Here is a 25,871-nt window from a genome sequence, read left to right as displayed (position 1 = left end):
TTATTAATCCTGGTGCTCATAAAATAAAAACCACACTAATATATAAATCCCCAAATATAACTGTAAAAGTAATACTAAGCTAAATTATAAAAGGTATCAACAAAACTGAAAGTGAAATTGGTGGGATTTCATATAGGTTTCTTACAGAAAAATATAGTTCCAACATTAATAGCATGAATCGACTATTTATATCTCCGGTCATGTTACCCGTTATAACGCGATCTCGGGGTACTGACCTTGAAATGAGCTCCAGCTGAAAACAAAGCGAAGCTATAGCTTCCATATTTACATGACTGGCCTCTAGCTCACTAAACTCCCTTGTGTAGAGCTCATCACAAAATAAATATCCTCATTGTGAATTCCAAATGCCACAGGCAAAACCCATCTCCAGTGTGCTTTGAGAAATCCATGTGTCACATTTGCCGTTACGGGCAGACGACATGAAAAACAACATGGCCACCGCTCCATGATAGCGCGATCGCCATTTTCAATGGCTCGTTGGAGCGAAGTGAACTGTCTAGAGTTCCCTCTGTCAAAGCTTCGGCCGAGCGTTATTTCCATCCCGACTGCAGTCATTTGGATCGTCAATATATTCGACGTTTATGTGAGTACGGGGCTCAGGCTTCCATAAAAATACGACTGTACTTGGACACACTTCTGAGCATGGCTTTGAATTGTGAAATTGAGAAACCTATTGATAGCACGTGATAGAAATCTAAACAGCAGCGGTTTCAAGGCACCCCATCCATGAGCCAGAGCCTAATTAGCCTAGAAAGAGGCGGGCCTAGCTCATACCACCCACCGTAACATGTGAATAAGTAAACACTGCGCGCTTTAGAGAGGAGAAAGTTGGTTGAATTGAAACTGCCTGCGTAAATTAAACCCGCTACTTCATTAAAAGACTCAGAAACCGGATCAAGGCGTCTCCCTGGATTCTAAAATAGTTTCTACCGGCCGCAGCAATATTTTGTTTATAGTGGGGACCTAGAAACCGTTTCATACCACATTGCATAGGTATGTCCCCAGGGGGTAGAGCTGAACCAATCAGAAGGCTGTTTGCAAGGTGCTTGATAGACAAGCCTGTTCTAACAATAACCGAATGTCTTGTTCAGTTCGGCAAGCCGAGGCAGGCCCGATATCCAGTACTGCAGTAACCTCGTACACAGCAGACGTGTGCTGTTACAACCGCAACCATTGCAGATTTTGTAATTTTACCGAGGTAGGAATATCTTCCTGGGTGGGGCAAACCCTTCTACCCCCGGGATTGTGTTGTCACGAGGGTTAACCTCTCGTTGGAACGTGTTTCTAGGCCTTATCGCCCGTCAAGCATTTAAACTACGCAGTTGGGAATAAACGAGGATAGTTTGCCGGCATCTCATTATTCCTACAGCAACGTACGAATTTTCCCCAAAACGACAACCACCAAACCTTTGTGATCTTGGATTAAAGTTACATGGAAAATTGTTTACATTTCAATCTGTCGAGCCGATTTGGATATATTTTGTCTTATTTCTGGGCTAAAATCTGTCGCCGATCAGCTGAGCGGCCGGGAATCTAAGGACCGGCTTCGCTCCACTCGTGAGTAGAGAATCATTTGAGATATTTAGCCCTTAACCACATCTTTTATCTTCATCCATTGTCATTGACATCTTATTGACAAATGCATATTTACATTTTTCATTTCTGACATTTTTATGTAAACAAAAAACTTAATGCGCAGTAAACAAACCAGATGCATTTATCACAATTCTATAACGGCGAAATGTCTACTTTGAAGTATTTAAAACATATATCGCATGTTTACTGTTCAGCTTGAAAAAAAGATAATACTTAATTTATCAAAATAGAATTACTTTATCCCGACAAGGCGCCACACATTCAGATAGTGTCATACCGTCATACTGTCATACCGTCATACCCAACAGGGCATTTCACAACAAGGACAAAAGCAGGTTTGGCCAAAGTATTTTATATAAGGGAGACTTTTCAAATCTATGAATTAACATATCTGCATAATTAAAACTTCACTTAAAAATAGGACCCTAGTTGTACGATTTAAAAAAAAAAGAACATGTTGTGTCACTTTTTGAAAAAATATAATCTCAACCGAAAAATCATCAAAGTGCAATTCCTTTAAAAGATATCTGTTATATCCTATGCCAACGTCCCTGTTTCAATCAAAGAAACACACACACATAATGATTTGTAACCACACGCAACACGTTAGAACTCCTCCATTGTGATCTTCCTGCCTCAGATCGCGTGTCGGTCTTTTGCAATATTTTCATATTTACAACAAAAACAACACTTTTCCACATGTATCAGATCTGTTTAAACGCGGTCCTATAGCCGTTCTTATCGAAACGGAAATCACCGGTTTCAAGCTTGCAATCACCTCCACGCAGAACAAACGCTTTCCACACATATTTCAGTCCATCGCCATTTCAGGCCAGAAGTACAATTTAACGATTGTAATTGCAAATGTCTATTTAATGAAATGACAGTTCGGTTTTATATAATGTAGGCGATATACTTGATCTTGAAGTAGTTGGAATGTATTTATTCGCTGGTTTACGATTTTTAACTACGATTACCATTTTTTATACACTCAACTCGATCCCAACGTGTTTTCAAAATTTGATATGCTCTAATGTATGTATTGTGTATGTCATCATGTCACGAACCTAATGCAAACATATTTGTATGATGGTATGTAGGAATTACCAAGACTAAATATGTTGGATGCAGAAAGTAAAGTACGGCAGGGCCCCAGCACTCGGCGAGGATGGGCGCTAGTGGATTTACTAAACAACTGGCGCCAGGGCCGTTGCCGTATTTGAAATACTACACTCAAATCTAGTTTTGAATCCTCCGATGTCTTTCGTATAATATAGTGGGCAATTTAACAGATGACGTCATCGTATCCTGGTGGGGGTTTATGAAACTACGCTACACAACGCTAAACCTTCCTCCTTAATTTGTACCAATACATCTTAACTGGTATTTCTTTGATGGGTTGTACCAATACATCTGATCTCGGTTCAGTTTGCCTGGCTTGTTAGTTCTCCGTGTGCCAGTAACAGACCAACTATATCCGCAGCACTTTCATTGCAAGGAAATCACTAATTAGCTATACTGTACTCGGCTCTGGCAGATTCGGTTCTAGAAAGTCCAATATTTAATGTTGTGTATATTAGTTATTAATGGTTAAAATGATATGTAGATATATTAGTTTTATACGTCAACTATTTTGGTGTATTATTTCTCATTATATTCTATATCAAATTATGTGTTTTTCAATTCAGTTTTATATAGGTACATTGATGTGTAGTATAAGAAGTTAACTATGGGCATAATATGGTACAATGTGTTAAAATAGGACATCCGAAAAAATACCTGTCACCACCCTAATCTCTGAAATGTGTGTCAAAGAGAAATTATTTTTGCGTCTAATCCCGTCTGGGAGATAGCAGAAAGCAATGATCATCTCGGTGTTAAAAGCAGGACTTAGCTCAAGCCATCATGTTGAACAAATAACCCGTTTTACCTCACAGACTGGTTCTCTTAATCGAAAGCAATTTCGTCTCAAAAGTAGTTCGATTTAATTTACATCTGAGATACAGATAAACAGTTGGCAATGCATGTTTATGGCTGAACACAACTTGTATCATTTGAAGTTAGATGATTCTTGTCTTTGCATGTAATTAAAGTAGTGATATTATGTCTTTACTTTTGGAGCTCACAAAAACACAAGATGTATGTATACAATAACGTGGACCGATTCGGGAGTTGGTTTTAGTTGCGTTTGAAAGAAGTGTTATATGGTAGAAGTTAAATCTGGTTCATCGGAATGCTTTGTTTAGGACATGTGAAGCGTGGTGTATTTAGTGCGGGCAGGTGACATGCATATTGCAGTGTCTCATGACATATAGCGTTGTCACATGACATCTCTCTGTCTCTCTCTGTGACATGACAACATAAACCGTTACACCTACCTACCATCCCTACCACACAACCCCTTTCTCTACCCACTACTAGCACAGTGCTGGCAATGGCCGGGACGTTCAAGTAGAGAGAGAAAAAATGGCAATCACAAACAACGGAATACTTCCTCTAAAGGTGCTTCGGTCAACACGGAAATTACGCTGTAGATCCAGTTTTATTTAAAATGTCACTGGCAACGATAAAGATTGAATATTAGGCCTCTGGTAGTCTTGTGTGTCAGATTGTTAATTTCATAAACTGAGAATTAATGTTGAGAAGTCTATATTCGCTATTGAACCCCGTTATTCTAACCGTTGTATGGACGGTTTTCTTCTTTGAACTGTAAGCACTGACAAGATTGTGGACGGGCGTGATATAAAACTGCATTTGTGCTCTGAAGTAATCACTTTCCGCCTCACAACTGTTACTGTTATACAACAGTTATAATCTCGTGCTTTGTCTTCAATGCCAGGACACTATTCCTAATAACTGTTATGGATAGATTGAGAACTGTATTAAATTCCTAAATCGTGACGTAAACGTCGGAAATCAAAACAGGTTTTAGGTTACATCGGTTCAAAAGAAGTAGATAGAATTCAGTGACATAATGTCAATATTAAACAAAAAGTCAGTGTTTTGTTAACATTACTGATATAGAGTAGAATGACGAACTAGAATAACCATTTCTCGGCCATAAACAAATATAAGTTAATGTGCAGCAATTTACATGTATTGCCAACTGTTCATAAAAAAATAGTCCTATTTCTGTTCTCAACATTCAACGTCTGTAATTGTCTTCCATGAAACGAGAGGCTGAGTGCTGGCAGTATGAAGTGAACCTACACTGGCAATGTATTCCAATGCTATCGTTTATAAGGATTTCGCGATTATCATTACGTTCATATTTTATACGCAATTTCTACTCGACTGGTCGTTAAGTGCTATCTCAATATAAAGCTAAGAAGACGTAATTTGGTTTACGCCCGTGATTCAATACATTTCTCATCAACCAACTCCCAGAAAGTGCCGCCTTGGCTCCGAATAAAAGCTATACGGTCATTGTAGGCAGAATACCAACTCTTTCAAAATAGCTTGTTGATTCCAACATAAAACTTCGCTGAATTAATGAACACTCATTGGTATGAAGTCGAAAAGAAATTATTATTACAAAAATATGAAAATATTGAGCTGATATGTGAAAAGCCGTTGAGGCGCTTGGTACGATGCAATACAAACGAGTCCATATTGAGAAGGCCATAAGGCCGGCGCCAGGCCAAAGACAGGGAAAGGTTATATCACTGAGCCCACTACATTCCTTTCAAAACAAGGCCTTTATGGTGCGGAGGTATTTTCAACGCACGTCCATTTCACCATTTGTCCCACATTTGCCTAATTCATACCGGGTCGTTTCACTGATAGAACCTATTGTCTTCATCTAATCCTTCTTTCTATCCCTTACAGCAGAGCCCCAAAGCTGGCTCAGGGTAAATGTCGTCCAACCCCCACCCTCGGAGTTTAGGTGTGTCAGGGTAGATGGAGGGTCGAGTGGATTTCCCTCTGGAGAGGGGCCGACTCCTTGCCCCTGCCCTACCCTCCGGCACACTCGGGCCTCTGGGTCCGGCCTACGCGGATAACTCCACCCTCGGGAGACCCACAGTCTCGGATATTACCAGGACTGGAACCCCATCGACGTTGTCGGCTTTAGGGCACTACGCCAACCGTTACATGCCTCCCTCCATGTCCGTTCACTCGCAAGGTAAGCTCTTCTTTATTTATTGGTGAGACTTAAGTCCATTTTCCTGTAAATTGGAACATAGTTAATTGGTGTGTGCAGAATTCCTGTTGAGCCGGCGGTGAACGGGTTTTCTTCGCGATGTTTAACAATCCTAGTACCGGTTAGATATAGCGTCGAGGTAACGCGCCTGACAATACCCAGTTATTTAGACTTGCGGATTATTAATCTCATTTTGGTGATTCATTTCACTGTCTGTGTTATCAAAACTTGGTTTTCATATAGTCACATAGAAAACATATTAATAACACACATGTTTTGTTCATAATGGTTAAACAAATATCGGTTTTTTTCTGCATGATTGATAGATTGTGTTTGCCGTTGCGACAAAAATATATTTTGATAAGAATATCGGATGAAAAACAGTGTCAAGCCGTTTCTAAGGGCTTTAGGACATATTATGATATGTACCATGGCAAAGGTTCCTTGATTGAGACTATTAGACACGGTGCTTAAAGTATGCATGAAATAACATTATTGATTGAGCAGATAAGAAGTGGGTTGAGTCATATTTCGTTAAAAATCAATGGAGAGTAAGTTTAGGCTCTCTGAAGGTGTTATGTACAATAAGTATAGATATTCAGCTATATGTATAAATCACAGTATTTTACACATACGCTGCTCAAACAATGTAAATCAAAACTGGTATTCTAATCAATAACAACACAGACATATTAACAATATATACACAAATGTGTTGGTGATCGACGGGAACTTAACGAATTCAGAACACTATTTTGGACAATGTTAATATTTATACGTTTCACGAAATAAATATTCGTTTATTTGAAGTAAGTATGGTTAAAATATTTAAAATTTGACATATCAATTTGATGATTGTTCAGTCAGTGTGTGTGTGTGTGTGTGTGTGTGTGTGTGTGTGTGTGTGTGTGTGTGTGTGTGTGTGTGTGTGTGTGTGATGTAAGCTACACTACGGAACAGTACAGTGTGTTACAGGGGCCCTGTGTTGGCGGGGGTTTCTACGAGTGCACATTAAACAGGAAAACGCTGCGTCTAAAAATAAATGTGTTCCTGATAAACTTGATTTCTAAATTGCTGTGATAATTTTCTGTAAAAATGTCCATATACATGTGACACAAATTAAGATTATACACCACAGTGCCGTATTTAACATACTGAAGCCATCACCAGCCAGCCGATCAGTTCCATGTTCACACTGGGAGCCACAGACTCGCTATTTTCCCCAGCCACACAGTCTTCGAAGGTGTATTTGCACGGACCTGTTATAAATTTTCGTTATCACGTAAGGAAGGCTAGAATTTCCTGCTAGTGGAGAGAAAATGAGAGAAGCATATTTTCCTCGAAGTCTCCGGTAACAGTGAAAATATCTCAGCCCATCCCGGCTTAAGCTTGAAGAGGAACAGTCAATCTCGACCTTGTGCGAACCCGTCTCTTTCCTTACTCCGACTCAAGCTGTGAATGATCACCTAAATTATCATTGTTATTCCCCCTTTCTTATTAGTTTAGTGAGCCGGTCAGCCGGATGACCTTGTCCACGTCTTTGGCTGGTTGCCAAGGTTTCCACACACAGCCTCCATTTCGGCTGGCCGATCGGACAAACTGGTCAGTTACGTATTGGATTATGTGAAAGCTTCGCACATCCCGACCGACCACATTCGAGATCCGCTTGCTCGTAGAAGAAGGCTCCGAATGGAATGGAAACACAGGCATTTTAGATTAGAGCTTGACGAGACATGAGTTTTTGTTGTGCCGACGAAAAAAGTCGGTGAAAAAATGATGTTACTTTGTTTGGTGTGTGATATCGATTAGTTATTTGTAGCTATCGATCTCACAAGAACCTCGGACCAGCGAGGGCCGCTCATTGGCAGTGAGCTTCATACCGCAGGACAGAGTGGGAGATCTCATGACCCCGCCGAGGCATGAGGGGGCGTATAATGACAAATTACGATTTATGCTTTATATCTCTTTTGATGTGTACAAAAATACTTCATTTTGCTTTACATGATAAGAGATATTTTGAATGAAACCTGTCAAAAATATATTTCCCTTCATTCACTCAAAATTGTGAAGCTTTAACGATATTCCATAATCCTACATGAAGATTATAACCTGACATTGACAGACATAACGTGATGTAAATATGATTTAAAAACTCAATAAAATTGTAGTGAACAAAATATACGTCCTTTAATATTCTGTCAGATGTGAAAAGAAGTACAGCACATCCCAACCTCAACCCCAACCCCAACCCCAACCCCAACCTATTGCAGGGTAAGGTACAGCGAGATCTCGTTATTCCGGACAGTACAGTTCCAAATCAAATTTCCCGGATTAACATATGTCCGTATAACAGAGTCATGGACACGGTGTATCTTTGAAAACTACCCAAAATAAGGTAAAGAAAATCCGAGTTTTCCATATGACTATTTAATATGTCATGACCAGATTAACTATAGTCGTATGAAACAAATCGGATTTTCTTAACTTATTTTTAGTAGTATATGAAGATATTCCTAGTGAGATCTACCGGAACAAGGAATTTCCAGAATAATCCGGATTACTGAGGTTTCACTTTAGCTAATAAGCTATAATTTAACTATAAAAAATATATGTTCGAAATCGTCTTTGTTGCGGCCTACTATAAGTAATACTCTAAATCATCTATGTAGTCACGTGTTATATAGACGTAGTGCTGGATTATCAGCGTATAGGTGATATTGTAGTCGGGCTGAGATAGGGCGGGTCTCCCAAGTCTACCCCACCTATAGATCTCACCCCATGTGCCCCATTGATTCATGGTACCATTTAATACCCACACTGCACATGATGGCACCTTGTGGACCCAGCACAGACATATTACTGTCGATTCCAATAGGTAAATGGACTATTCGGAACCACCCTTGCAATTTTTTTTATTTTCTGTCTAAATGGAACCCGCTGGATGTGTAACATTTGATAAAGTTTGTTTGTTATTGTGTGGAGCGGTGTTGTATATGTGTTTTCCTGCAATGTAGGTGTTGAACGTGAAGACAAATGACCATATAATGTTCGTAGAACTATTCTAATTGGTCCTGTCCGAGTCCAGCACTGACTAGTAATAAACACGCTCTTGCTTTGCGGTGTTGATCAGAAGAGAAAATAACATGGCAATTCCGTGCACAAGGAGTTATTCAAACAAGCGGGATTGCGCACAAAAGCTTTGGGGACAAAGGGCATAATTCTTGGTAACCTTCGCTCATACAAATCTAATGATTTTTATCCTTAGAAGGTATGAACTTGAGAAATTTAATTGCTGTGGTTTAAGCGTTTTTCCCAACAATTATATTTGGCAAGCGGCAGTTGAAAGCCCTGTCGTGCATAACCCTAGTCGCGGCCATTCGGTAGCCGGTCTCGTCTTACAACAGTACTTTGAAGCAAGAGTTCACACGTTCGAACGGGGGGATTAACATTTTAGCTGATTTTACTCTTACCCTGAGTCTAAAGATTACTCGTGTCTCGGAGCGTGCAGCCAGTGGTCACGTGATTACCGAGGGCTTTACCCCCAGATGTAGCTGACAGGGGGTCCGGAGGGGGCACGGCAGGGGTCAGGTTGTGACACTGGTCATCTCGCCAAAGAGCACGGTTCGCCGGAGCTGATTAGAAACATCCATTGACGGTTTCTTTTTTATTAAATTAATTCTAAAAACGATTTTGTTGCTTTAACACGTGAGTTAGTGAACTGCATGGCATATTTGTACATCGTGGGATGGTGTTTATTTGTAAGTATAAAAAAAAGAACGAATGGTCTGATTGACGTGTGGTGTAAATGTTGTAGCTGGGCTTGTAATATCCTCTTTCATTATGTCTTACTGTAAATATAACAGCATCTTGCTATATTACCGCACATAACTAGCTGTGCCATACACCGTAACCCCCGCAGCCTGGTTAGTCATCTCTGTGAAAGTATGCATCAGTATTTAATAAGCCCGTTCCTTAGCGCTATGAGAGACAATAATCTCACTTTCAAATTTCAGCATTTTGATAGAAATTTACTTTTCACGGAGTTCAATTTCAGCAGGTGTATGCTAAAGTATTGTCTCTCTTGGTTGTTTGCCATATTGTCAAGAATTAGAATGTTACATCACATGAGGCACCCTGTTTCAATGTTACAGCGAGTGTATGCGTACAGTGCAGTGGTATTCATATTCTCGGCGTTGTTTATATTTAACTGAAAATAACATTTCCACAAAATCCATGTCTAAAACTGTTGATAGAATGCCCTGACTATTGGTCTTTAGAGATTCTTGTATTTTAACAAGAGAAAAAAACAGGTCATGTCTGTTAACTGCAGTGACTTTGACAAGTTCATGACCAGGTTCCGATGTACTCTTTGATATGTGTAGATCTGTATCAAGTCTTTTTGTACTCTGAAAAATAACTGCTTTGGTGTACCGCAACATGACTGAATACTGGGCTCCCTTTACAGTATGAAAACAAGGAAATGGATATAGACCCAGTTGTGTAGACGTTTTCGTCTAGACAGAGGGTCAGGGTCGCGCATGGTTGTGCATCAACTAACCCACCCTGGTCAGGATCCCCTCCCCCTCCCCCTCCCCCTCCCCCTCCCACACCCGAGTGTGGTCGAGACACCTCCCATCCCACCCTCAGTCTCCTGCTTATTTTGCCGGAGGCTCCAGGATTAACGATGGACAGTACGTGTTAAAACCCGATTTGGAATCAGTCTGAGAAGCTCCATCATTAGTCTTCATTATATCCCCATTGTATTCCCCCCAGCTACAACGCTAGGAGGAAGGTGAGGGGGCACAGGTTAGGCACGTTGTCATGGGTGTCGCATGCCAACACCGACTACGTTACAGGTGTACTCTTCCTCCATCACTACGATTGATCAAACAGGCGTGTAATGTGTTGAAAATATGAAATTTTCTTGTATTATTTTTTTAAAATATTTCATATTGAAATCTTAGTTCTCTTGGTGGAATGCTCTTTCCTGTCATAATGTCACCTCTGTACATCGGCCCTGTTTACCGTGAAACTTTCTCACAGTAAAATTCTTCAAACTCAATAGAACATTGGTATGGGAAGAAAAGTTTATGTTTAGTAATCGTTTTACTCAGTCAAACACAGTAACAGTACATTTATCGTTGTTGATAGGTGGGGAATACACGGTGGTGAATTATTCTGTACCGTTAAAGTTGCAGCGCGCAATGGATTGCCTGTCATAATACAAACCGATCATTTGTCTAATTAGAGATGATTGCTCTACATTTTGAATTATTAATTAGATAACAACAGCAAAAAACAAATAGAAATAATAATTTATGTCGATGATGTGAACAGATTATTTTTTCTGTTTATAAAATTAAATTTAATGGACAATAAAATACATTTTTTGCGAAAACCAAATTAAACTTGGCATTGTAAAGAAAGGCAGTAGTTGTATAACGTTATCTTTAAAATTATGTAAATAATAAAGATGTTTTCATTTCATCGATATATTGAGAAAAACATTTGAGAATTTATTTTTTAGATCATGTAAGGAAAACGTCCAATTGTTTTATTTTTGTTGTGGAACTGAAATGTACGTACATATCACGCCAATATTATTACATAAATCAAGTTAACTATTTCAACAGATAATTAAAATTGCCTTGATCTTGCAGTCGTGTCAAGAAGGTGTTTTAAGTGTTTATTACGCAGTAATTGAAAAATTGTGACGGTGGAAGGATGTGCTCTTGTTTGCCTGTAGTAGGTGAGTGAAATGCTTGCATTAAAATTAACAAATTGGTAGTATTGGCATCTTCCGTTTCATGTTTATATAACCGAGCGAAGTGACAGCTAAATGCATTTTTAGAAATATTTTTAAAAAGTTTTCAACGTGTTTAAAATAGATTATTGATGTAATTAAATTAAGGATATTCCATTGTTGTAACTTGTTTAGAAAAGTAAATAAGGAATATTCATATTCAATGTCTGTAAGAATCAGCCATTTTCACAAAACCCATTACTGCAGTAATTTGAAGCAAAGGAATATTGATCACTGACTTCACAACCACAAAGTGAAAATTGGTGTGCTTCAAATCATGTGTTTTATTCCCAGCGGTTTTGAAATGAAACGTTCGTGTTTGAATTGTTTAACTAATTACAAACATACATAATATAACAAAGACAGCATAATATTAGACCCCTGAAACTGGCGACGACCGTTGTCATAATGCTGACAAGAAAAGGTGAAAAGGTGCGGTCATTTCCCTGACCATCAGGTGAACATTCAGTTATTCTTAGAGCCATTGGGAACGCAGGCATGTGATCAATGCGGCATTATGAATACAGGTGCATTATCTATAGATTTATAGTACAGTGCGCTCCACCATTTAGGAAAAATTGAGTTTCCAAAGATATCCATCCGCGCGGCTGTTTACCACGTGGCGGATTCACACAGGGCCTGTTTGGCTGCAATTGCTCAAGAATTTCGCCCGGTATCTTTTACCTAGAGCCCAGTGATTGCTGTCGCCAATAGCCTGGTCTTAATCACGGGCACTAATTAACATACCGACACACATAGGCCCTGAAACAGACTCAGACTTTTTATCACCAACGTTCTCGAGGTTTCGCGTTATTAATAAGTTTATGGCGGTTGACATTCCTAGAGATTTGATCCTGTTCGCAACTAAGAGGTACACACGGACACAGCACAACGAATCTCGTATATCAGAGTACACAGACAAAAGAATAATAGTTTCCTCATTTTCTTAGTTGTATTTTCGTTTAGCTTGAATCATTACCGAGCGTTGATTTTTTTTCTATCATATCTATCATTTCTTTATTTGACAAGCGCCTATTATTTTTTAGCTTTTTGCTTGAGGGCTGTGACATTTGTCATGATAATTTTTAGGTTAAGAGTTTGAAATCTGGGTTATTATTGCACGTTACACTCCAGTTCTAACGCTATTTACGTTATCAAGGCATGTAAGATTATGCGGTTATAGCTATGAGTAATTTCGTTAATCATCTCAAGATAAACATTTCAATGTTTAACAGTTAATCTTTACAGCTAACTTGGTGAGTGCTGAGGCCCGGTTATAGCTATTGACAAGCGGGCGTCCTCTCCGTCGCGATGAAAAACAAAGCTGGAACAGTGACAATCATATTCAATTTACCTAGGACAACGTCGGAATTGCTTGTTTTACGTTTTCAAAGAAACAATAAAATATCCAAAGTAACAAATTAATTTTCTGCTTGAGGTATTTACTGTTTCATTATGACATTTTGGACGATATTTTTTGTAGTTTGTGGAATCAGCGGGATTTTATTGTATCAAATTAATCATTTGACGCTGGATTTGCACCTGAGGTGAACAAATTTTGGCTATATTAAATGATGCAGCATTTAGTATGAACTATTACTACAATGCTTGTGGCAAATTAAACGGCTAGGATGGTGTTGTGACGATCCCCGTCTGAGCCACCTGGCCGAGATTGGCAGCTCCTCTTCTTTCCCTATTGTGCTCATACACTCTCACATGATTGAGGTGATCTTCAAGTGGGGACCGTCTCAACATAAATCTATAAATATTACAGATGTCTTCCCTCCAAAGATTTTCCCGATAAACGTTGCATTTCCTTATGTAAACTCGTTTCAAGTTTGCAGAAACAAAATAGACATGTACATACACAGTTTGATCGATAAGGCAAACATATTGATTCGAGTAATGTCTCTGTCAATTCCAAGTTAAATAATCATTTGTTGCATTTACTTTGATACAAAACATGACTGAATGACGTCATGCAATAATGTAAATATTATTCAGAAAAATAGAGGCATAAGCAAACAAAAAAACCCAGTTGAATTGTTAATTATTACATACTTGTATGTGTCGATTTCTTTGGGAGCGCACGTGGTTGCCATGTTGTTACGGTAAATATCAGAAATATTGTTTACCAAACCGAAGAAGGGAATTATCCATGTATATCCACTAAAACATTAACGTGTACATGTTGAACTGCCCAACAAAGCGATGGGATAAACAGTTAAAATTGATTGAATACTTTTATGAATATCGTATTGTCACACACTTTATAATTCTCCAACAGTATGTCATATTAATGGGTAAGCTATCGGTACTCTGTAGCCACGATGGTATGTTCATGGGGAGACTGTCGTCTACCACCCTGAGCTTGCTCATAAGGTTTCCTCAGCGAGGAAGAAATGCCAGGCCCATCCTCCGCTAGTCATACAGGCTGAATTCACTGTAGCTTGCTTCAATTTAGAAACATAATTAAATTTGCAGGTCACGACTTCGATTCCACTAAAATACCACTCACATATACACAAGTGCAATTTTGATTTCCAGTCGCAGCCTGGCTGACTGTAGGCTTCGCTGATCGCCTTTTGAGTCGAAAGGGACTTTGACGAAACCAATTTTGCCAGTGTCGGTTGTGTATACAAGACGTTGAAATACCGAGTTTGACCCCCCTACCAGCCCCACTCTCCATACACATGCGACCGGTGGCGCGCCTGTGTGCGACCCTCCATGATGCTACCTTCTCTCCAGGGATATCTTAATGACTATGTATATCAAATGTAAATGGTTTTTGTTTGAAGTGGGCTCATATTACCAGACAAATAAATTCAAAATTGTTCATTTTCTTATAAAACCTGACCCGAGATATACGTTCTACGGTCAGCTCTCATTACCAGAAGTAGCTATTAGTAATTACTGTGGCTATTACAACTTGAAAGTACAAATTAAATTGCAGTCATCTAACATTTCAAGTGAAAGTGTTATACCTCGAGGACAGAGCTACGTTCACATTACTACTGCCGGTGTTCGTGTAGCTTGTGGTGGACATTGCTGGCGGAGGGGATTAACACCGTCCACGGCCCTGCTAACACAGATGGGGAGGAGGGATACAGCGGCATATTGAGTTTGCACCCAATTTTCAGACACCTTACTATCAACCTAAGTCCCTCTATCGTCGCAAAATCTTGGCGTCGCCTCTGCTCTGAACGCGACGGTGATTCTGTGAAGATCCTATTTCTCTACTATGCCCGTTGTACCAGTTATGCATGGGTAAAATGCCTAGGTGATGGTGTCAGATATTATATAAACACCTACGGTGTCATATGGTCTGGTGTCTTGATACCCAATGATAACCAAATCGACATTATCTGAAATATGTTGGTGTTCTGAAATGAATCGCTGTTTTAATCCCTATGGTAGTGTAGGTCGTCGTTGAAGCCGTTGATGTCGTAATGGTGACGTTCATCATCTGGAACCTGTCGAAAATCTCACCCGGTGTCCTCGTGTCAGAGACAAGGTGTCTGCTACGAGGTAAATGCGTGATGACATGAGGGGAAGGTCACTATCACGGGTAACGTGGTCAGCAAAGGCCTGGAGTACAATCTTACCCAGTACAGGGGGGTGCTCGTGGCTGGAGAGATGGGGCTTAACTCATTATGACATTGCTAAGTGGATATTTCAGAGCTAAGACTGTCATCAGCGAAAACCTAGAGGGCTGGGAAACATGACCAAGTTATCTGAATCGATGGAGTGGTCACCATGCAGTGGGCACTCTGACCACTCGGTTCTAATGGTCAGCGGTTATGTGTGGCCACCTTCCATTTACAGTGGACACGGATCCGCCGCTGGGAGTCGCACTATCTCGTCGACAACGTCGCAGTGACGTGGCCATCATCGTAGTCTCGTCTCAATTCAGGGAAGACGCCATCACACGCAAGTCCGAGACGCTGAACAGCTAGGACCCATTACACAAGGATCTATCTGAAATAATGGACATTTTAATGTCGCTCTATTTATCAATATGAACGTCTGGCTCCCACTCAGTTACACTAACATATCAGAAGCACATATCATCTAAACGACCGACCATCTATTTCATAAGTGAAACTGTCTCGTTTAAAACCTGTTCCGAAACTGATTACTTAGTGACAATGGTACGTTTCGTTGTGTAACGTGTCATGTAATATCCCGAGCTTAGTTTATGAATCATGACATGAAACTGTTTGGACATTTTGTTTACTATTGATTCATTGTCCGAAACTGGCACTTCCCTATGTCAAACAAATCGATAAATATAAGCAGAGCGCGGCAGAGAAACTTTAGAACCCCCTGCCAACATCTAAGGGTTTGTGCTCATCGGTTGGGGTTGGTACTAACCTCCTTGCATTCACTGGTCAAACATTGTAGCATTAATAAATGTATCAATTTACCAATTTCTACTAATATTGGAGCTGGAAAATATAGGAGTATGTGAAATATCGGATCCAACAGCTCGAAACAAACTCTGACTGATCTCGTGAGGGTCCGCCGTGCTCTGACTCATTCTGATTACTAGTTAATATCTCCCTGGTAAACAATTACTCAACGTCACTCAACTTTAACTTTCCCGAGGCATATGAAGAACGGGTTGTAAATCCTGTCTATTTGAAGACCTGTTATCTTTGATAGATATATTAATTTCATTCAAAATGTATTCCGAACAAAGCTACTTTGTTGCAATGACGATTTACTATGTATAGACACACGAAGTGTCGGTTTCCTAGCAACATGTCCATTGGTGTTGAAGACAGTGACATTTCCTGTGTGTGACCGGTATTCCGCGAAGTAATACGGGGGTCAGCGATCAATCACTAGGTGTTTATTTGTTATGTAAATACAGTATAAGGAAACCGGCAACAGGATATTTGGGCTGACATATACGGTATAACCCATTAACTGGATTAATAGGAAAATTGGCCAATCCCATGTTTGTGAAAACCAGATATTAATGCAGAACAGTGCAGTGTTGTCGATATTAACTATTGAGCGGGGGGTAGGTGTGTCACAGAGCATGATTTCCCACCTGATGAGGACCTGAAGGTACAGATTTCATTTGTAGAATATAAGCGTTGCTGGGAACATTGTCGTCTTCGCGAACGCGTTCTGAGTCTGATATTGAATGTAATAAAAAATTATGTCAGTTGTATCATCATGTAAAGACCATTAATGAAATCATTAATTTATGTAAGCAGTTTATCTAGAATTTGAATGCTGGAATGATGGCATGCAACGATCACATCATTAAATCATTATTGGAATCATTTTGTGGCCATTATTTTCTTTAGACGCACAGTGTATATATTGATTTTATCCGGCGAAGTAGCAATGTTGTCGAGTAAATGAATGGATCTGTTTTACAGAATGAAAACCAATAGATCCTTGCAGATCATCACAATATATCTTATCAGTAGATCGTCACAATGGTACCTATGTTCGTGCAAAGGTGAAGGTCGGAGTTTCGTTCCATGCAGGCTAGCAATTCAAACAATGATGCTTATCCGGGTAATTACCGTGGGCATGCGCAGACTGTTACAACTAGGTGTGGTTTTTAATTCGTTTCGCATGAATGATTGTCATGTTTGGCGAGAGAAACGTGGCGACATAGAGGTGAGATTGAATTACCCGGGGTTTCTATTGCCGAGGATAGCTGGAGGAAAAAAACCGTTTTGAATCGAAATTCTTTCCTCATTTACTGAACTAGAAACTGGAGGATAAAATCCACGTTTGCGATTTCCTGCTAATATTTACAGAATCGGAAATAGATGGGATCATTTTTCATTGCTGGTCGGTCGAAACTTCTCGGCATTTGTAGAAGTGGGGGTAAAATGCATCAATCACTTTTTTTTAACACGGTTAAATTTACATTTGGTCAAAACGCTGTAAGATTAGAAAAACAGTTTCAATTCGATTACGATCGAAGCAAGAAAAAGTTAGTGCGTGTCAAACATATCATTAGTTAAACAGTATTTCATCCCAACTGCCGGTTACCACACGTTCACGTTTGGACTGACGTCACGAGAGAAGCTTTGCGACGGACCCGCAGCATCCGATGGTCAATTCCGTGTAGCTCTGTACAGATGGCGGAGTACAAATGGCCACAAATGACCAACCCCCATCTCCCTGACGGGGGGAGGGGAGGCACCCTTCCCGTGACCCAGCGGATAACGGTAAACTACAACTGAATATGTCCTTCATACGTTCCCAGTAAAGGTAAACAGTGGAACGTGCTTTTAGCGGGCGTGCTTTCCCGCCAATTGTGACTGGAAAAGATGGGCAGACGACATCTTTCCTGGTTTTCACTTGTCTGCCGCTAGAACATGGAACTAATTGAGAAAGACATATTGATCTCGGAGTCAAGTGCCACAAACACGAAAGTAATTAATTGCGTTTTGAAAAAATCGTGCAAAACTCAACTGTAGGCTGAACTAATACAGTGCTGTTAAAATTCCCTTCCATTATTGGCGTTTTGTAGGTGAGATTTGTCTGTTGTATAAAAACTTGATGTTACACATTTCCAAGGAGTGGGGAGAATGTACTCCACATGTGGTAACCAGTCATATCAGTTTTCTGCAACTAAAGTTATGTAAACTCACTTCTTACAGCAATGATCGATCATTTGGCAAATGGTCAGAATTATTTTATTTTCCACTTTCAAGTTACATTTTCTTGGCAGCCGCTCTAAAACTTTGAAAGAGAAATCGCTGAAATTTGACGGATAACTGCATGTTAATACGATTCACTGTCCTGCGATGTAAAGCGTTTTTTTCCTATATACGTCGTCTCATCTCACCTGGTATAGAATCATGTGATCAAACAAACTGTGATCAAACTAAACGTCATCAAACATTGCTGGAGTTAATGTCAGTGATTATGGTGCAAATTGATTGAATGAATATATCTTTGTTGGCAATGCATTGAGCAAGGATTCCCAAGACCATCCGCCACTGTAGGAACATCACTGGTATGCACCGAGACTGTGGGATATATATAATTTTTCAAGAAAACAAAGCCAATCAAGATTTATGTGAAATCCGCATGAGGCAAAATCATTTTTCTAACTTTTAGAGGAGAGAAACGTATGTGTAATAAAAGGTTTCTCAGAATACATATTAGTCTAGAGCAACATGTGAAGTGTTTTTTATTGACCAAAAAAACCCATTTCAACTTCCAATACCGTACTTGAATATGATACACAGGCAGAAGACTATACGAAACTACAAACTATTTTTAGCTTTGATAACAATGAAATTTCCATGGCAACAATTACTTCGAAGTAGACGCTTACAGAAATGTTCCAGTTACTGAAGCACTGCCAAGGGTTATCACATATGTGTGTGTTATTTATTGCGCTCCTTTATCATTGACAGTTTGATTGTGCGAAATTTAATAATTATATCTCTTTCGTTGATTTACTATAATATATCGTATCACATATTTGATGGTTAATCTGTTTTCATGCGTGTGCCTTAATATGTCTCAGCTCAAAATTGAATGTTTTCTCTCGAATGTCATCATATTTTGACCCCACTTCGCCGAACAGAACAACGTTATCTAGTTCTGTCATACCAATAACAGCACAAACAGAGGCATGGAGAATCTGGACGGCGGAGAGTACTTCACGCTACGTTCATGTATGCACAACGTTTGGCAACGCCGGCTTGCTTCCAAATATACAATTTGCAATTTCGTTACCTATGGTTACACGACTATGTAAATTTGACGGTCGTAGTTGGACATTGACATAGCCACAAGCCTGCGGAGGTGAGGCCATTCATAGCACTTTTGCAAGGGCTCCCGCCATTGTCAGTCCCTTCATGCTCCGGGCCAGGCAATAGTGGGGACATTGAAAGACGTGGAAGAGTTTTCTGTTTCCGACAAGCTTATAGGGATGCGGAGACAAGGGGGTGTACCCTTACATAGCATCTTCGAATTACACACAGTAGTCGGGACAGATAGAATAGATTCACTTGAAAGAGAGGACGGCAGAATAAATACGTAGAGTATGCATATTTCATCCAAGTTTCTTTTCAGAATAGCGTTCATTTGAAATTAGATATTTCTTTATGTTTTGAAAACTATTTTACTACCTATGATTACGGGTTGACAATAGTTTGAATGAAGTGACATTGATGTATTTCATAAACATGCAGAATGTCATTTAAGTAGGAATATAACCAACGTGAATGTGTCAATATGAATGTATCTCACGTTAATGTGTCACTATAAAAAAATCCTTAATGTGTCAATATGGATATAAGTTCAGTCAATATGTCAATATGGATATAAATTCAGTCAATGTTTCAAAATATGAATGTATTTTCCAGTCAATGTATCTCACGTCCCACGTTTGTCATATGTTTGCAGGTGCAGGAATGTTTTTGACAAACTAAAATATAATATTTAGAAAATGAGTACAACGAAAGAAAGGTTTCACATGTTTAAGTTTTGCTGCTTAAGACATGTATGAAATATATGTTATTACACATTTCCACGGTTGATCACATATACAATAGGATCTCTGTTTTTTGGGGGGTTCACGTAGTCTGTAGCAATTATGATGAAAAGTGCACATAACAATGATAATCAATTACGTAATTCTGTCAAATGTTATCTAGAGAGGGGCAAGGGGAAAGCACAACGTGACGAGGTTGGTTCTACTGTAATGTATTTTCTGAACGGTGATAGAAATTTCCTGATGTGATGATATTCAAATCTTGCTGGAATTATTTTATTTGTTCAAATTAAATAACCAAAATATCTGATATTGTAACTTCGTTACACTGTTTATGACAAGCAAATTAACACTCAATTTTATAAAGTTTTAAAAAGTATAATGAAAAAAGTCAATTTACTGTCGTTTTTTATTAAGAGAGAAATAACTCAAGAGGATATAACTTAATTGTGAACACAGAACACATATGACTGTATGAAAATAAAACGTACAAAAAATAGTGTATGTTCTGTTATAAGCATCGGATGAATTTTCTCACGTGATTTAATATCGATTAAACATGAAAACCGTTATTTATTGAATCATAATTAATATTGCACCACATACAATATGTTATTCATATTTATAGATTTCTTTTAAATATAGTTTGGACATTCGGTATAAACATCAAGACGGAACTTAGAAAAAACTGTCATTGAAACTCGTTAGTAAAAGCCCGTTGAAAAATTCTTCTAACATTTTTCATTTGTAAACTACTTTTTGAAGGGAGAAATCATCAATTATTTTGTCGATCATCCTTGACAGCTTGTAACACACTTGAGTTTCCGGATTCGCCACAGACGTTATCTGTTTTGAAGATTTTTACTTAATTCTTGAAAGAATTTTCATTTCGCTTTAATTTAATTATTTCAAACGTTTCTGAAAATAATCAAGCTTTTCCTCAAATCATTATGCAAAATTACCAATGAATGTCTTTTCGTGAAATTAGTGTATTTTTTAATTTATTGCTAAATCTTTTTGCTATAACCGATGTTGTGGGGGAAATAATTTTGAGGTATTTATTTGTGTGAAAAAATCCATATATGTCTGATAGTGAAAAAAAATTCCATAAATCTCTCTAGGTTGACGGTCGTTGAAATTGACTGTCGGATATAAACTTCACCATTGACAGCATTTCGTATAAATGTATTTTCTCTCTCACTACAGTGAGCAAGCGTAAAGTGTTTGGAAGTTTATGGAAGAAAACTTTGTCAGAAATTTGCAAAACGTGTAAATTGTCTCTTTCCATGATAATAAAAAATGAGTGATTGGTCTTTTATGGTATTCCTAATGCACAGTTGTGCATAATGGTTCTTACGGCGTGTTATCTGGTCCGCGATCGTCGCCCCGTACTGCATAACTACAGTTATCATACGTGTGTTAGGTGCAACGTGTATTGCAGTGTACAGCAGGTGGCCCTGATGTCGTCATATCTACCATGTACTGGAAACCAGTGCTTAGTACAACATAGAACGATTGTCCACCCTAATGCATAGCTACAGCTCTTAAACTGGCGCACTATATTGCCACCCTTCGTCCAATATTGCCGTAAATCTCCACGATGCTGTAACATTATTCAAAGCCAAATAACATTAAGCAATAATTCTTGGAGATTTCAAGTGTCGTCTTCGTTAATATCACATGATTCACACGTTGTCTTGCTTGCAATCATGAGCTGGTTCCAACAGTTATCTTCTGGCGAGTTTTTAGACTGCCAGCTTCGTTGTGCGATGGGTCTCCCAAAAGTCGATATGCCGGGTTATAAATCTCGGATGCGGATGTCCTATTAATTTGCTTGTGTCATGCAGTTTTTATCCGCAACAATTAACACAGCAATTTTATTTCCTGAGCCCTATCTGTTAGCTAGTGTCGTACACGACCAACCCGTCGTCTCCGTGAGCTGAAACTCGCAACTCGCGTCTCAACAACTCGATTGTAAGTTATAATCTTATAAAGGGCAAAATGCCAACAGTTTTTGCAACTCTTTTGAGTGAAAGAAACGTACGCGACATAACAATCGGGGTCAAAGGTGAGACCCGAGTATTGGTGAATGTAAACAGACACGTGGGACCTCTATACGCACGTGGCCCCAACTCGATAGCTTGCTTTCACATATTTCTTTTTTCATTTTAGGAGCAAGTTTTGCGTTGATGGGCGGTTACCTGAGCGGTACGGGCCACGCCCCCGAAGGCCTCAAGTCATTGATGCCTGAAATGCCACAGTTTTGGGGACCCACCCACACTGACGGTAAGACAACAAACCTGCATAGCTTCTTCAACCAGTTCCTAGGGTTCATGTTCAAGTAGAAATTATTATTAATGATTTTTTTCTCCTTGATTTTACCCGCACTTGGTTATTAAGTTTCTTTAGTAGTGAGACTCTCCCTATGTGAGCGCCACTCCTTCCCATATAATGCTCGTTAACTAATAGTAACCTATACGTTCGCTTTGAAAATAGACCCTATAGTATCTGGTTTCTTCTATTATTGAATTTTTTGTCCATTTCGTTTATCATTCTTCCACGTTGACGCGAAGTCCAATGACAGTTAACATCGATACTGACTGTATATCAGATGAAATATTCTTACCCTTGGAGATTAGACACGTTCCCCTAGTGTACGTTCACTAATGAAAAAAGAAGTTGAAAAAATACTCCATGAAAGACCATCCTGTATTACATATTGATTAATTTGAATTAATGTATTTTTTCCCTATGAACACAAATGTTCATTTTGTACTTTTGGGTCGATAACAACCAAATGATCTAGTTAATAATCGCGATTCAATTAATATCCACTAAATCAACGAAATGTATGTTTTAAAATGTCATGTGTGTTGAACGTGCCCGTCACGTGCACCTGTCGCACGCGCAGATCCTCCCGTGGTGAGTGCTGCTCGGGAAGAGGAGGGGTTGGGAAGGGGCGGGGGGTGGGGGGGGGAATGGTGGAGACTGCTCTCATTCTGATCTGGTTGATCCTCACGCAGATCGTAGGCCGATTCACCAGCTAGTCTCATCTACTATTCATTTCTGATCACTCGGTCAGATAGCCATTTGGAAATATGCACTATTCGTGATTGTGTATTTTTGTTTGGTGTGTTATCATTTCTGAGAGGGATGTCCTCGCTTCCTATCGCGCGGACCTGGGAGAAGACACCAGCTGCCGGTTTCGGCCAATGGGAATGTTGTATATAATGAGCTAAAGAGTTATACGTTATGAGAGCTTGTACGTGTATTCTGATAACACCACGTGGCGTCACCATTTGTCTAAATCTACACATTATGTTTTTGTGTTTATTTTAGGAAAATTCTCTTCCTTTGATATACCCTTACACGAACTATGATGAAAGAAACGTTGTTTTACTTATGACACAATCTGCACCAAACATTCAAGAAGTAGTTTCATATATTTATCTGAAACAACTTCAGCAGTCGATATTGTTTATTTCTCTCCCGATGTTTGCTTATAATTATATGTATAAAACATACGACAGGTCCATTATGTTGCACAGATATTGAACACAGGCATCTCATTCCAAGCATTCTCATTTTAGACACAATAAACAGATTCTAAACTTCAAAGACAATATTTCAATAGTATTATAAAAGTGTTCTTTACAAGTTAACCGGTGAACCTGAATGATGGCGCTGAACTGAAAGTCGGGATGATATGGCCCAGTGAGTTCTATTTATCGCAAATTCTAATCAGAGATCTGACATAGGAATTTCCTTTTCCTAACTACCAATTCCCTGACAACATTATATTAAGTTACTCATTAAACGTCGAAATGACATAAGTGGACCATGACTAGACTAGGTATAACACGACAATTTAGGTAAATGGTATTTTTTTTGTATATTGATTGTAAATGTATGTGATTTCTTCTGATAGTGAATTACACAACACTTGTTGTCAGTTAAACCCGACCCCCCCTAATCCGGACGCCCCGTTGCAAGTGATATCGAAATATAACACACTTCAGGAATAACGAAGCAGAAGCTAAAGTGGTAGCAGTAAGCCTGTTTAACGAATCATAGATGCAGAGTAATGTCCCTTTATATGAATGTCGCCGTTTCTAACAGTACTTGTCCGGAAAGGCGTGTTCAGAATAGTGGGGTCGGGATGAGGCTATAAATAAATACTTGATTTTTTAAATATCAAGTTGAACAAGGCCTCTTTTTTCTTTTGCTTTTTTAAACCATATTTTCGTGTAAATGGTCAGGTTTTCAAACAGCGAATATAAGAAGACAGCCAGAGATACTAAAATGGGCAAGTCTTTCATTCCAACAAGGAAAGCATACAACATGGCGGTTTAGGAAAGATAAGTCAGACTGAAGACTAAAATCTAAAATGCGGGAAATTCAGAAAAGTGAAAAAAACATTTACCGGCTCGGTTTAAAATGAGAAACGTGTTTTTTCTGGTTTTGGCCTTCAGCGAGGTTCATTTTAGTTAACGTGATTTTTACATATGAAGAGGCAAACACGAGAAAGTCGCAAATACAAGACAAATCCCATCAATCTAAGAAATTGTTTGGATCTATTCTCCTCGCGTCAACCCCGCGATTATTCCCCGGGGGGTATCTTTGCCATAGTGTCAGGTTTACGGTAAGAATAGGGTGTGTGTCCTCTCTCCCGGGCCGTCGATGTGTCTTCCAAGGTGATCACATACCTAGCCGTCACGGTCGCCGTAGTTTATGTGGCGTTCAGTCGACCATGCCAGCCACGCGGCCCAGGAGATATAGTCATTTATTCCTTGATTTGAAAACCGTCGTTGCTGTAGTAACCTAATGATGGATTTAGCAGAACCGTTGGTACCCGGTTAGGAATCTTCCATAACAAACTTGTCCGTATGTTAACGTAGATTAATACATTTATGTCCAGCCTGAATGTATTTATTTAGGTTTATTATTGCAGCCTCATTATGTAGGTGTCAAGCTTAAAATGGCCATTTTATCAGAGGCCCGTGATCGCACAGGGCTTGTATAAGAGTACTGTGTTATCAATTTAGCGGTCGCCTGTTCTCTCCGACCTCAAGCTTTTCGTCATAAATCAAACACGTGATACAGTCTCTACGATGCGAATCGCTGGAATGGGGGCCTGCAATCATAATATATTAGTGGATGTGACAGGCTGGTTTGACAGTCGTCACACAGGCCTGGACTTATCGTTTCTACTGTTTCCTGGGTATAGAACACGCCAGGTACCTCAATACCGGCCTCGCAGGGCAGGGGAGCTAACTCGTGGTAGGACCAGCGATCGAGTCGTGGCGTTTACAATGGTTTACTATTAACGTATCATATCGTTGTAGCTCTTAGTTATACTTCTTGCTTTGAATTGAATTATAGATGATTGGGAGCATGTGACATATCATTGTCGTTATGAACCTGTCAGAATTTTAGAAACGATCCCGGATTTAAAATCAAACAATTGTAACCCGAGATGAATAACTATTAAGGACCATGAACGTTTGTGATTAAATCTATAGGATTTTCGATAATTGCGATCAACTTAGCAAGTTTAGTAACTATGATCTATAAAACTTCGCAGATAACAAAACAGTGGTTTTGAAAACAAACAATTACCAAAAGTATTGGAGCAGTATAGCAATCATTTATTTATTTCATTAAACATTCATGATAAGGGAATGATGTTCATGACAGAATCTAAATGAACACCACCGTGCATTGTCTATCGTTACAACAGATCCTGTTAATGTTCAATAGCAGTGAAATGGTGTATCTGGGCCCGGCGACACAATACCCGACCCCCGTCGATCACTTCCCTC

The 25,871-nt window shown here is 39.3% G+C and overlaps 1 protein-coding gene across 6 annotated transcripts in view; it reads left to right on the top strand.

Annotated features, from left to right (window-relative positions):
• Nucleotides 1-1,072: 1,072 nt before the first annotated feature.
• LOC124110652 (trinucleotide repeat-containing gene 18 protein-like) overlaps nucleotides 1,073-25,871 on the top strand; it is a 72,048-nt gene continuing 47,249 nt past the window's right edge. For 3 of the 6 annotated variants that reach the window (XM_046469983.2, XM_046469984.2, XM_046469979.2), the window contains exons 1-3: nucleotides 1,073-1,219; nucleotides 5,446-5,740; nucleotides 22,222-22,335. In XM_046469983.2, the coding sequence (XP_046325939.2) occupies nucleotides 5,518-5,740; nucleotides 22,222-22,335 (337 nt within the window). In that variant the 5' untranslated portion in view covers nucleotides 1,073-1,219; nucleotides 5,446-5,517. Of the gene's footprint in view, nucleotides 1,579-5,445; nucleotides 5,741-22,221; nucleotides 22,336-25,871 lie in introns of all 6 variants that reach the window. The other 3 variants (XM_046469982.2, XM_046469981.2, XM_046469980.2) reach the window with 3 other exon arrangements.

This window comes from Haliotis rufescens, unplaced genomic scaffold, assembly GCF_023055435.1.
Source record: "Haliotis rufescens isolate VD_foot unplaced genomic scaffold, xgHalRufe1.0.p SCAF_11, whole genome shotgun sequence".
NCBI classification, from domain to species: Eukaryota; Metazoa; Mollusca; class Gastropoda; order Lepetellida; family Haliotidae; genus Haliotis; species Haliotis rufescens.
The sequence above is the reverse complement of the archived record's forward strand: the minus strand, read 5'-3'. Positions and strand labels throughout refer to the sequence as shown.